Genomic DNA, 13,927 nt, shown 5'->3' with positions numbered 1-13,927 from the left:
ACATTTTTAATTGTACCAGAAGATGTCAACAAAAGATTTAAGCAAGCAACTGAGGAACAGTTCTTAGCTGTTTTTGTTTATTTTGGGCAGAAATATCATGGAATCGCTATTCTCACCAGGAATAACAATAAAATTCAGGTACTAGCAAAGATAGCTATGTTTTAATTGCTGTCTGGCTGCTGTGGTTTTAAAATACAGCCATTTTAAGATGCCATAATTGCAGAGATGATAAAAGGTAAAAGGGCTGTGTCTTTTAATCAATAGAATATGGTGTGAAGTTGTCACTATGGAACCATTTTTTTGGGGCTAGCTCTGTTATAAGTACTTTGTAGGGGGACCTCATTTTATACCCCAAACTGCATTACAAGTTAAAAATTATAAAGTGGATGAGCCAATATAACTTAAATGATATAATGGTAACAGGTCAGAATTTATGGAGCCCAGTTTCTTACCACTATGCTATTTATAATGCCAATTATAAAAATAAGAAGCTTTATATTGTTACAAGCAGAGTATAGGAGGAATTTATTGCTTATTTTATTGATAATTTAATCTATTTTAACTTATGTACCCCTTGGATTTAATCTATCTGAATTTATGTAGTCTTCTGAATTTTAGGAACAGAAAATACTTGATTGTTGGGGCACCTGGGTGTCTCAGTCAGCTGGGCAGCAGACTCTTGATTTTGGCTCAGGTCATGATATCAGGGTCCATGATCTTGGAGCCCCGTATCAGCCTCCATGCTCAGCGGGGACTCTCTCTCTCTCTCTCTCTTTCCCTCTGCCCCTCCTCTTACTCTCTCTCTCTTTCTCAAATAAATACATAAAATCTAAAAAAAAAGAAGAAGAAGAAGAAGAAGAAGAAGAAGAAAATAATACCTGGATGTTAAACAAGAAAAGGTGATTCAATAGCTACTGATCATCAGACGGAAGGGGGCCCCCAAATTTGAGATATGAGTTAAAGTCATAGACAAACTACCCCCCGAGATGGTCTTCATTTACCGTTTCACTTACTATTAATACACCCTCTATCTCAGCAAATACATCGGTAGGCAGTGTCTGTGAGAATTTAACTACAATTCAGAATCATTTATACCGTGTTGAGCAGGGGATCAACATCAGAATAACCTGCATTAAGCAGGATTTCATTAAAGTCCCTGTTTCATAGTGGTGAAAACATCTGTCACGCAGCTCAGTGACCCTGGCAGCCTCTGAAAAGAAGTTTAGGATTTGAATAGGAATGGATTCTAAAACATACTAATTGGATCCGGGAGAAGTAAATGAGCACTCTTATAACCCATTCCCTGAGGCTCTAGATTTACCCAATCTTATCTCTAAGACAAACACCTAATTATAGGTGTGAAACGTATACACTTTAATCATTTTAACCATACCTTTATATTTATTTAATAGTGAAATGTTGATCTTCTATGAAAAAAGCATTTATTTACCTCATTTTCACTATGGGCGTCTGTATGCTGTTTCAACTGTGATTCTAAACTCTTGAATTGTTTTTGACATTGGAATTGACTTCTTGGCTTTAGAACATGTGATAGGAAAAAAAACTTCTACGGCATCAGCATAGGGTGTCAAGGAACTGCAAGATGGCAGTTAAGTTTACAGACAGAAAGGCTGTTTATTTTCTTGCCCCAATCCACATTAAAGCCACATCAGCAGTTTTCGTCTGATGTCAGGATACTCGTGCAGATAAGCCCCAAAGTGGCCTTAATTGTAACAACGATATGGCAATTTCAAAAGCATGGCTTGGGTAATCAGTCATTGCAGCATCGTCCTGTTGCTTGGGGAATAATTTTACGGTAGAAAAATTGATAGATATAATATTGAATTTATTTATTATTTATGGGAAGATCTAATTCCAGACACATGGGAATATTTCCATAGTACTGGGGAAATTATAAAATGTCATCTATGACAAAACTAACGATAAGTGGTATTTTAAAAAAATTCTCAGACACATAAAAATATATGCTTCATACTAATGTGACTATATAGGTTTTCTATCATTCCATGAAGTGGAAAGACTTTATAATCCTTCGATGAAATTCTACTGTATATCTTAATGTCTACACTTATATTAAAATACCAACTATTATAATGTGAAACTTTTCTTATAAAAATGAAAAAGTGACTTTTCCTCTCCACATCAAGCCTATAAATGCTGTGTGAACATACATTTGAATAGAACTGTAGTGTTTCTGGTTCCGGCATCGAAGTCCTTATAATTTAAATGAAAAGACTGAAAAGATAAAAGAACCTTGTTCAAAACATTAAGTGGAAACATGTGTACTGAGTTCTATAGTATGCAATGTTTACGGCCAATATTTCAAGAGACAGATACTTACAAGGGTTAGAAATAGTTTTTGCTGTTCTCAAGGATCTTATAAAGCAGTGGGGAAAAGTAGTAGGGATGGGCAAGCATACAGATGGGTATAATTTTAGGTGGAATACAGTAATCACGTTAAAAGAGGTAGCACCACTGAGATTCAAAAGCCTTAAGATTCTGTTCATTTTGGGGCGGCTGAAAAATGCCTCTCAGTAGGAGGTGCTGAGGTGAGTTTTGAAGGAGTGGGATTTTGACAAGTAGCGTTCTGGGAAGGGAAAGAGCAGAAGAGCTACTAAAAGCCAAAGCATGGCAGGCAGGTGTGATGCTGGGAATTAGCAATACAGATGCAGTCCACTGGAGTCCCAAGTTCACACAGAGAAACAACAGGCAATACGGGTAAAAAAGTGGACGGGGCTCGTGCTAAGAAGTGGCTATCAGTGTACTATGAATTACAGTTTTAAAATGCTTGTAATTTTGCCTGCTTATTGCAGCCCGGATCCCCCTGACAGCAGACCACCCCTGGACAAAAAAACACACTGGCAATGGCATGATTTCGGGGAACTGAAGGGAAGAATGTTAGCTATGGAGAACCTCAGAAGATTTCACTGTCACATGCCATCCCTACTCCCCTCCTTTGTTATCCCTTGCAGAGAGAGGAAGATGACATTCCACTGTGGGGTCCGCATAAATCTTGTGTGGCAGTTGTGGTCATGCAGGGACAGATTGAAACAGAACTCCATTTTCAAAGTCAAGAATGGGAGGATGAGGAAGTGACAGTACTTTTACTTGGAAGGCAGAATTCCATGAGTCTGTACATAGATAATGGATTCTGGATTCTTCAAATCTGTCCAGGAACAAAAGTAATCCTTAGGCCCTTTAGCTGTGAAAACCCAAAGTTAAAATACCAATATTACCTCTTCAATGTTTTATATTTTAAAATATAATTTTTGAAGACTGCTAATTATGTGAGAAAAATTGGCATAATTCTATTTCACCTTGCATCTATTTTCTGTATTTATAAAGCAGGTGCAAAGATACACTAAAATTTGGCTGATGAAGTTATAGTATCAGGTCATTTTGAACTTTCCAAAAAAAAAAAAAATCCTCTCGTTTCTTGCTCTTGTAAGGATAATTAACTATGTAATGAGAGCTAACAGAAGTTGTCATTATGCTTAGTGGAAAACATTTTGAAAATCAGTTTTTCTTTTTAAATATGGTTTCAAAAAATTCAGGTGGCTATAAATCTAACATTAATTTTAAATTTCTTACTCAAATTCAACATACTACTATTTATATATTAAAAATACGTCAGGCTGAAGTGTTAAAAGATTGCTTCCTTTCATATCTTCCCAACACAATTTTTGTTCAGGGCCAGTAACATCTGCACACTTATCCCCACACTGGGTGGTTAAGCCTGAGACACTAATGAATCATTCTATAAAACCGAGAGGAAACAAGAGGCAAGTGCAAGTCCAGGGAATAGGGTCAAGGTCGCATAGAAAGGTCACTGCTGCAAAAATGCTCCTGGCCATACACCTGAGCCACCAATTTGCAGCCAGCAAACCAGGGACCACTGAAGGCCTGGATGACCATGTAAGTCTCAGAGGCTATAGAAAACTCCACAAAAATCTGGACATGATCTCTGCATCCACCTCCTCAAATATTTTTAAAGTATTCTGGGACCCACCCCATAGTTTACCTGAAACAAGGAAGATTTTTACCTTGAGTTATACAATGCCAAAAAGTGAAATACCAATTTTATTTAAACATACACGCACACTCCCCCTTTTGTTTTTTTAAGTTTAAAAGATATGTTTTTGCTTTTTTAAGCATATTTACTATCTCTAGTTGCTACCATTTGTATTTGCTTTCCAAATGACATTTGGATAAGAATCCTTTTGTGATAATTTCTGTTTGTTGCTAACAATAGGTTATAAAGTGTTCCTCAAGACTGCATGAAAAGCAATTATATTCAAGCTGGTTTTTTATTAATTTTTTATGTTTCAATTTTGAACCAAGCTTAAAATTATAGGAAAATTCAAAGTATATTATCAATAATTTTCCTCCCTGGATCATTTGGACAAAGTTGTTGAAACGATACCCCACTACCCTAAATACTTAAATGTTTATTTCTTATAGTCAAGGGCATTTTCCTACATAAACACATTCAATATTCGAGATCAGGAAACCAGGAAACAAACATTGACACATTATTACCATCTAATCCTCATACCTATTCAGATTTTCCAACTGTCTCAACATACCCCTTTTACAGTGGAAAAATCTAGAACCAAGTTTTGCATTTAAGTATCATGTTTTGGTAATCTCCTTCAATCTGGAATAGTTCCTCAGTTTTTTCTTAATTTTCATGATTAAGTGCTCCTTGGATCTTCAGGATATTAAAGATCAGTTATTGTTTTTCAGTGTTTTTCAATTGGGACATTTCCTCATGATTACATTCTACAATATGCATCTTTGACAGGGACGTCACAGACCTGATGCCATTTTATCATTGCATCACACCAGGAACACATGATTTTTCTTTGCTCCACTACCAATAATTTAAATTTTGATCCTTGGGTTAAGGTGGTGTCTGTAATACTTCTTCATTAGAAAGATACTTGAGACTAAATAAAATGCTTTTGGTTAGATGCTCAGTTAATACATTCATTTATTTATATGAAATATGGATCCATGGTTTCCTATTTCATGTAATGGGTTATATTCTGTGATTAATATTATTTTGGCATTTACATTGTGGGCTTTGATAACCCACCCTGAACCCTGCAGACCCCCCACCTGATGAGACAGATGCTCAACCACTCGACTCCACCAAATGACTTTTTAGAGAAAATTGTTCAGGAGCAGAGAGTAAGAGCCCAGAAAGAAAGTGAAGAAGGAAAGGGAAAGGAAGAGAAAGTAGTATGGGGAAGAGGATGTATTATTCTGTATTCTATCATTCACATAGTAGGAACAAAGAAATAATCGATAAAAGTCATAACATTTCAACAACTGGAGAAGCTTGGTTTATCTCCTGAATGGGCATAGAGAATCATCCTTTATCATACATCTACAGAGACAGACAAAGAGATCGATGTAGACACACACACGCAGACACACAAACCATAAGAAAACTAAGTATATCAGGGGTAAGACCAGGAGCTAGCACTCCTCTTCTCTAGCACACACTAGGATTACATCTCCCCCACCCTGCGCCATGACTGAAGTTAGGTTCAACTTCAAGCCATGATTGTATGATTTTGCTTGGTCAATGAAATGTCAGTAGAAATGACTTAAGTCCCTTCTGTATGGAAGAACTTAATGCTGATGCTTAGAAATCACCAGACAGACTTTCCAACTAACTTCTTCCATTGGCATTGGGGAGTAGGTCTTCATTTGGAGGTGCAAGCTGAGACTGCCTTGGAAAGCCACCCAACGCCATGGCAAAGTTCCCATAAAGAAGCAATAGTTTCTCTTTTAAGTTTTTAAGCTGCTGAGCTGTTTTTTACTACAAAACAACTCAATCTGCTCTTGTTAATACAAAAGGTTATATAATATTCAGTATAATGTTCAACAGTGAAGTTATGCCTGAGGTAAATAAAAGTTTATCTTTTATTTTGTGAAGCAGCATTGACTTTGTAAATCCAGATTAGTACTTTGCACATGGATTTGTAACTTATTTCACCAGAAAGTTGTATGTCTAAACACTCAATACTTAATTTTAATAATGTCACCTTTCCCCTTAAGGTTATCACAGTAATTTTCTGATTTAGAAAATTCAGAACATGTTTGACACATATAAACATTAATTCTTGGGGAATACTAGAAAGATCTACTTTGGTGTAGAATTATAAAGTGTCATCTAATTAGCAGGGGGCCACATTTTAAAACTTCCTGCAAATGAAGTTTTTGAATAATTTTAAGAAGAGCTCAAAATTACAAGACTTATTTTGTGAGCAAGAAAATGTTTCCATGTCCAGCGAATAATGGATACTAAATAGTTTTTGAAACACAGATTCCTCTTTAAATATCTCCTATAATTATACCAGTTTTTATAACTGTTATTAACAGAGACAAGCAGCAGCAGATTCTCCACTGACAGCTTCCTATATGGTTTCCGTTTAAAATTATGTTTTGAATTCATGCCTTTATGATTTACTATATAAACATCTATAATTTTCCAGCACGGCCTGCTTATGATGCAGCTACCAGACTTAATTAAAAATTATCGAAGTCTCACCCTTTCAAACTAAGTGGGTGATACACATCAAAGATCCATCATAAATTTCTGCCTTTAAAGCATTTCATGACCTTTCAGTGTGAAGCATCATGTCTAGAGAAATAATGATCTGGTGGGTTCTGCAAGCATGGCAAAAAACCTCTGCCATGTGACTCACGGGGCGAAAAGTCACTCATTACTAGTCACACAGCAAGTGTCTGCAGAGTATAATAGATTTATAGGAAGCAGGGTGACCACAGATCTAATTTTAATGAAGTCCAAGACATAATCTGAGCTGATAGAGTTTGAGGTCTGAATATAATCTATGCAAGGTTAGAGTTACTGTTTGACAAGACAAGGAATATAACTTTTTGAAATGTTCTAGTTCTCTATTTGGTTCCCAGATACACTTTTTTGGGGGGTGGTACCAAATGGTTCAATTTATATTAAGGTAACCAGAAAAATATTTTGGGACACTTTATTTTTTAATTTTTTATTTATTTTTATTTTTTTTAAAGATTTTAGTTATTTATTTGACAGACAGAGATCACAAGTAGGCAGAGAGGCAGGCAGAGAGAGAGGAAGGGAAGCAGGCTCTCCGCTGAGCAGAGAGCTCGACGCGGGGCTGGATCCCAGGACTCTGGGATCATGACCTGAGCCAAAGGCAGAGGCTTAACCCACTGAGCCACCCAGGTGCCTCTTGAGACATTTTAAAACAAAATTCTAAATTTTCCTATAGGTTGACTTGTCAAATATGCTAAATTTTTCTCTCAGGTCTTAAGACTAAGGTAATTACATTTTTGCATGGCTATTATATTCATAGATAGCACATTTGATGAAATAAAAACACTATCAGGTTTCTACCACCAAAATGTTTCAGAAGTAGAAAAATAAAACTGGCAGCCTAAAAACTCCTCCACAATTTATTATTTGGGGATATACACAGAGAAACACATGCAAATTACAAACAGAAATCATTACTTACTACTGCTGTGAATGAGGAGAAGAGTCATTAGGCTTGATAAGGTTTAAATAATATACACCTATAATCTTGAGACAGAACATGCCTTAATGTGATAGAACTTGATGACTTCTATGTTTTTCTTAGTCCTGTGGTATTCTCACGAATGACAAGATTAAGTATGACATTATATCACCCAGTCACACAGAGGCCAAATTAGCATTTGGATGTAAGCTTGAGAGATAATTACCAAGAGCCTTATATTTCTCGACAATAAAACTTACACAAGTGAGGTATGAATAAATGACAAAGCATGCTTTATTCCCCCAACAGGATGAGGTGATTAAGGAGCAGCATATTTGAAAAATGAACACAATGTACAGAAGAGACTTCTGGATCTCAGAGCCTATGTTCAAAAACCCGAGTGGCAGAGAAGCCATGTAATTTTCCTTCAAGTAATAGTCATGCTAGTGTATCTTTAAAAACAAAACACTTCTTTATTGAACATATACACCTGTTTATGAGAAGGCATAATGTCATCTCAAAGGGAAAAACTGACTACTGCAATAGAGAAAAAAATAATCAAACCTGACACATCTGGAGTTTGGGAAGCCATTTTCATACTTTTGCACAAGTTTAGCATTCAAACTAGAAAGCAATTATTAGGAGAGAGATAAGGCAAAGTAACTACTTTTTAAAGTCTTTCTTCTTTTATTAAAGATCTATTTTCAAGATTAATTTTGGGGAAAAGAAGTTGCTCCATAGGTCAACAGATAATAAATTTCCTTAAATTGCTGGGATTCTGGAAGTAGATTTTTGTATAGCATCACCTTAACCACAAAATACAAAAAAAAAAAAAAAAAAAAAAAAAAAAAAAAGATGCCAACTTCAGAAAGGAATCTGAATCCACTTCTGAAGCTGGTGACCAGCCTTACCTTCCTCACCGGCATAGGCCAGAATGGACCGTGCCCGTATCTGCTTCCCTTCTGTGGTTTTCCCCGAGCAGGTGTGTGAGCAGGACGACCACAAAGACCACATGCTGAGCACACAGTCCTTTGGGCACGGGGCATAACAGGCAACAGGGATGGGGAAGATGGCATCTCTGCACAGCTGTCTGTCAACTTCTTCTCCTGGGGAAGACATCGTCACGAACAATCTATCATTTTTAAATAAATGTAAAATGAGCAATTGTAACCAGATGGGCACCAAGATAAATTAGGTTATTTGGTTCTTAGTTAAAAACAAAGCTAAAACAATGCCCACGACAGCCAGATGTTAAAAGAACATGAGGAATAAATATATACCCTTAACTGAAGCTTCTTTTATGATTAGAAGCTTAGGTGTATAGATCAAGCACAGTGCTAAAAGTATTTTTTACTACAGATAGCTGCCCAGTTAGTGACTTTTCTGTTTATAATATTAACCTTGCAATAAAGAGCATCAATGAATTATATTCCCCTTTTTATTGCATTATTGGAGATGTACCATTTACATCATCATTTACAAATAACACCTCTACCCACAGCATGTACCATATATTTTCATGAACCAATTCAGGTATCTCTGCAAACTGTGTCTCCCAGAGAATTTATTTTTGTATGACTGGCAACCTTTTTTTTTTTTTTTCTTCATAAAAATTACGGTGTTAGTTGGAAATAGCCAAGATATGTAAATAATAGGCTAAAACATAAAACTGTTTAAGTGGTCCCATTGGAAGAGGGGGAGAAAAATGACAAGGTAAGCAAATGGCAGAAGATGGTGTCACTCCAGCACTTAAAACTCATCAGCAGTTTCCTGTTGCCCTTAAAACAGAGATGAAAGTTTTTAAATGTTTATAAGACCTATAATGACCTGGCTCTGGATTCTCTTCTCAGCTTCATCTGACCCTACTTCCACCCTTGCCTTACGAGCTCTAGAGATTGGCACGCCTTTAGTATTTGTTGAATGAATAAAATGAGATGTACAAAAGGCCAATGAGGAAGAAAATGTCTTTGTGATTAATGAATGCCAAAGACAGCTAAAAGGATTACAAATGACCAAAACAGAATATGAAATGAACTCTACAGTGTCGCTGGTTAATGTAGGGTGTCAATGACATCAGTGGGACAGAGCAAAACAATCCAAAAACAAGCAAAAGCTGATCTACTATTTTGCCAGAAAACATGACCATAATTCTGGATAAATATATCACAAATGTGTGCCTTGGGCCATTACACCTTCAGGTGAGAAAGAATGACTAATTATGCTACTTTTCATTGCTCTTAGAAAAGCAACGCAGAGCTGTTTCTCACTGATGGAAGGCTAGGAGCATCGTGTTAAATGTACGGTTCTTTATTCATACATTTGAAAAACAAGATAGAAAATCAGAAGTCAATTGGAAATGCTCTAACAGGTTAATAGTTACTAGTTTGCAGGGCCTTGTATCATTAGACACAATCAGAAGTCAAGTGGAGCATTAATAAGCCACCAGTCTGCAAGGCTTTAAATGATTAGATTTACTTACTAGTAAGTCAGACTCATTGAAATGACAATGGACTCATCATTGTATCATTCAGTCTTTAGTTACTGTGATCTGTGGGATCTCTTTTAATTCTGCTTTTATTGGCTTTAGGGTTTGGCTTACATCCCAGTAAAACAATATGAAGATAGATTGTAGATTTATAGGTACCAAAGGTAGAACATGAAAATCATTACAATACAAGGTATTTAATATTTTACAATTTACGTAATAATGACTCTTCCTACTAAACTTTTTTCTGAGGGCAAGAGGGGACTCACATATGTCTTAGTTCTTTGCTGCTACTTTTAATGTTCTATCTACTCTCTTTCACTTTCATTTCTAATATCCTGTGAAAAGGAAGGCAAGTTTGGTGCTCTAGCCTATAATCAACCAGGAATTACAGTTTTATTTCTTCTCAGTTACTTAATCATTTCTACTCAGAAAATTTTAACTCATTCTGCAGCAACTGAAAGTATGCTATGTGGGTGCTATTATAAAATTAATTTTCAAAGCAAAAGTGGTAGATTTCTCTTTCTTGTAAACTAAAGGGATGTACAATTTCAACCTTTCTTGCTTTATGACTTCTTCTTCTTCTTTTTTTTTTTTTTTTTCAACATGTGTCCGGTATCTTATGTTAGCTCTTTTCACTCATCTTATTTGGCTTAGCCAGGTGCATTTTCCGGTAGGTACATTTGTTCTAGAACACATCTTAATCCTCTGTGGAGCTGTTAAAACCCACCTTGGAGTCAACCTCTAAATTCCCTTAGATGTCAGCCCTTACTGCACTCCACCCAACGTGGCCAGATAAGCCCTTGGCTCTGATTGCTCCCGACTGCTCAGCATTATTCTGCATCCACATAATGGCATTATGGTCTAGCCACAATGGTTTTTTCCCCTTTTCTCCTACAGAATAATCTTATCACTGCCTCAGGGACTTGACATTCTCCCTTCCCTCTGTATGACAATTTCAGATCTCACGGCAGACTACTTTTCAATATTCAGGTTTTGGTTCAATTGTCCCCTTCCCAGAGGAGGCTTTATTGACCATACACAATCTCATAATAACTACATTTTATTTTCATTACAGTTTTACTCACCACTGGAACCTAATGAATTGTTTATAAGTTTATCTTCTAACCCTACTACTAGATTAAAAACCCAATGAGGGCATGATCTTTCTCTCGCTTATTATTTTATACTTAGAACCTAAAACAGTGCCTGGCACATAAAAGACACTAAATAATCTTTTGTTAAATGAACAAAGGAATTGCTTAATTTTAACCTGTTGTGTCAGGAAACAGAATGCTGGATTAGACATATATGGATTTGAGTACAGTACTTCATAAATCGCCATGTACTCAAGTGCTCTAGGACTTTGTTACTATGTATCCAGTGGGCAGGCAGCATATGCACCAGCTGGAGTTTGCTAGAAATGCAGTCTCTCAGATCCCATCCACTAAATCATTATTTGCTTTTATAAAGGTCCCCAGGTGATCTGCATGCACATAAAATCTGAGAAGCATTGCTCTAGAACTTTTCTGCCTTTCTTCTCTTGTGTTTTAAATAGGACCAGACTGCTTCTTGAATGAGTAGCTACAGATTCATCTGGACTTCATACCAGACATCAATCGTTTCTCTGTGGGACTTCCCTTTAGACTTCCCTTTATACAGGGTATACTTGGATGAAAACATTCAATGAGCAGTTACTGATTGCCCATCTTTTGTCAAGCACTGTGCTATGAATATTGTATACATCACCTCAGGTAATTGTCACCATAACATTTTTTTTGAGGTATGACTGAAAGATAACATTAGTTTCAGGTGTACGACATAATGCTTTGATATTTGCATACATTGTGAAATAATCATAATACATCCAACTAACATTTGTTCCCATACAGAGTTACAATTTTTTTCGACTGATAGAGACTTTTAAAACTTACTGTCCTAGCAACTTTCAAATATATATTACAGAATAGTCAACTATAGCCACCATGCCCTACCTTACATCCCCATGACTTATTTTGTAACTGGAAATTTGTACCTTCTACAACTTTTTGACATAGGTACTAACATCTGATTTTTACTTTAAAGGAAACTGAAGCTCAACAAGTTGAAGTTTACTGTCTCAAAGAGCAGAAATTTTCAAAGAGCAGAAATTTAATTAAAGAAGCTAAGATTTGAACTGAGTTTTAACCAATTCCCAATCTATTTTTAATTGGCATGGCGGTAGGGAGAATGCGGGATGCCAAGAGAGTTAATAATGGATGAGACTTCGCCTATGAAAAGTCCAGAAACTGGCACTCTAAGTTGTTCTTGGGACACAGTGAAGCATAGTGGCGGCATATACTGTCTTAGATACAAAGACTAGGCATGTTGACGTGTCCAAGGTTACATGTTTTTGTTTACAGCCATTGAAAAAATGGCAACGGTTCTATGAAAACACGAAATCGTTAAGATCTTTGAATTTGCTTTCAACGGGTGCTTTAATCAACTGAATGCATTGACCACTAACTGGAATCCTTAGGAAGTGTGTGCTTTTTTTTTTTTAATATTTTATTTATTTGACAGAAAGAGAGATCACAAGTAGGCAGAGAGGCAGGCAGAGAGAGAGGGGGAAGCAGGCTCCCTGCTGAGCAGAGAGCCCGATGCGGGGCTCGATCCCAGCACCCTGAGACCATGACCTGAGCCGAAAGCAGAGGCTTAACCCACTGAGCCACCCAGGTGCCCCGAAGTGTGTGCTTTTAAGCTAAATGTCCAGGAGCATTCCAGGCATGAGTCATCAGGGAAACATTAGAAGAGAAAGAAAGGCTGGGTTTATGGCTATCACAGGTTAATTCCGTAATTTGTGATTTTCAACCACATTCTAGGAGTGCAACTCCTATCTTATTTTTAATATAAAAAGTGACCCTGGAAATAACATCTTTACCTATATGTGCTTCAGAAAATAATTTCATTCCTCTTCTTCACATTGAAAGTTGTTTTTGATTGATAAACATTATTTTAATTAGATAAGAACTGTTTTGCATGACATTATTTCAGAAAATGTATGATAGTAAGTTAAACATGTACAAATCCAAATATCAGGTTAATTTATAGTCTTTCCATATAGAGGAATGAAAATTTAGCTGCTGAACATTTTGGAAATTTCATTTTTCCATACCTATTACCCTACTGTTAGAATATTTTCAACCACCATATGTCCCCAATATAGAACCTTTTAAGACTTTGATTATCTGTATTTGCATCCAAATAAACCTGGGCTGATAAATCTAATTATCATTTTAGTGAATGATGTGGTTCTACAGCTCATTTAGCAACAGCTAATGCAAGTTGTTTTTTTCTTTCTTTTTTTTTTTTTCTTTAGTCTTTCTGAGGACAATTTCTTAGCTAGATCCTGGACATGGTATCATAAACATTTAGAATCTATACTCTTGTCATTGTATATTAAATATACCATTTTTTTTTTGGCATACACGTTCCAACATAAAATTTTCAAAGGACTGCTTTATATTTATGACTTTTATTTTTCCCCCATAAAGCTCTAGGCATCTTAAGCAAACCTAAAAAATGTACATTTTACATGAAATATGTATCACAGAAAGAAATGAATGAACCATTGTCTAAATATTACAACTTTTATCTTACTGTGAAGCCTTAACTATAGCATATCTAGCTTAAACCTGTTTGTGACACTCCATATAAAAGGTTGAGAAATAAAATGAAAATGTTTGATTTATTTTTATGAACTCAAAACAAGATTTGAATTAGTTTAAGTTGGTGTGTTCTAATCTCTGTCTTCACATATACAATTTTAAGAATACATTTTTAATAATTCATCATTTAATCAGTTTAAACATGTATTTTGACATCTTTAAAGCAACCCTCCAATTTCCCTATTTGG

At 36.0% G+C, this 13,927-nt stretch overlaps 1 protein-coding gene across 3 annotated transcripts in view; it reads right to left on the bottom strand.

Moving 5' to 3' along the window:
* The window catches only part of THSD7A (thrombospondin type 1 domain containing 7A), a 439,942-nt gene that overhangs the window by 84,436 nt on the left and 341,579 nt on the right, over positions 1-13,927 (bottom strand). For all 3 annotated transcript variants that reach the window (XM_032874114.1, XM_032874130.1, XM_032874121.1), the window contains one exon: positions 8,459-8,653. In XM_032874114.1, coding sequence (XP_032730005.1) covers positions 8,459-8,653 — 195 coding nt within the window. The remainder of the gene's footprint in view (positions 1-8,458; positions 8,654-13,927) is intronic.

Source organism: Lontra canadensis, unplaced genomic scaffold (assembly GCF_010015895.1).
Source record: "Lontra canadensis isolate GAN:19392208 unplaced genomic scaffold, GSC_riverotter_1.0 scaffold2, whole genome shotgun sequence".
NCBI lineage: Eukaryota > Metazoa > Chordata > Mammalia > Carnivora > Mustelidae > Lontra > Lontra canadensis.
This window is presented reverse-complemented; position numbering and strand designations above follow the sequence as displayed.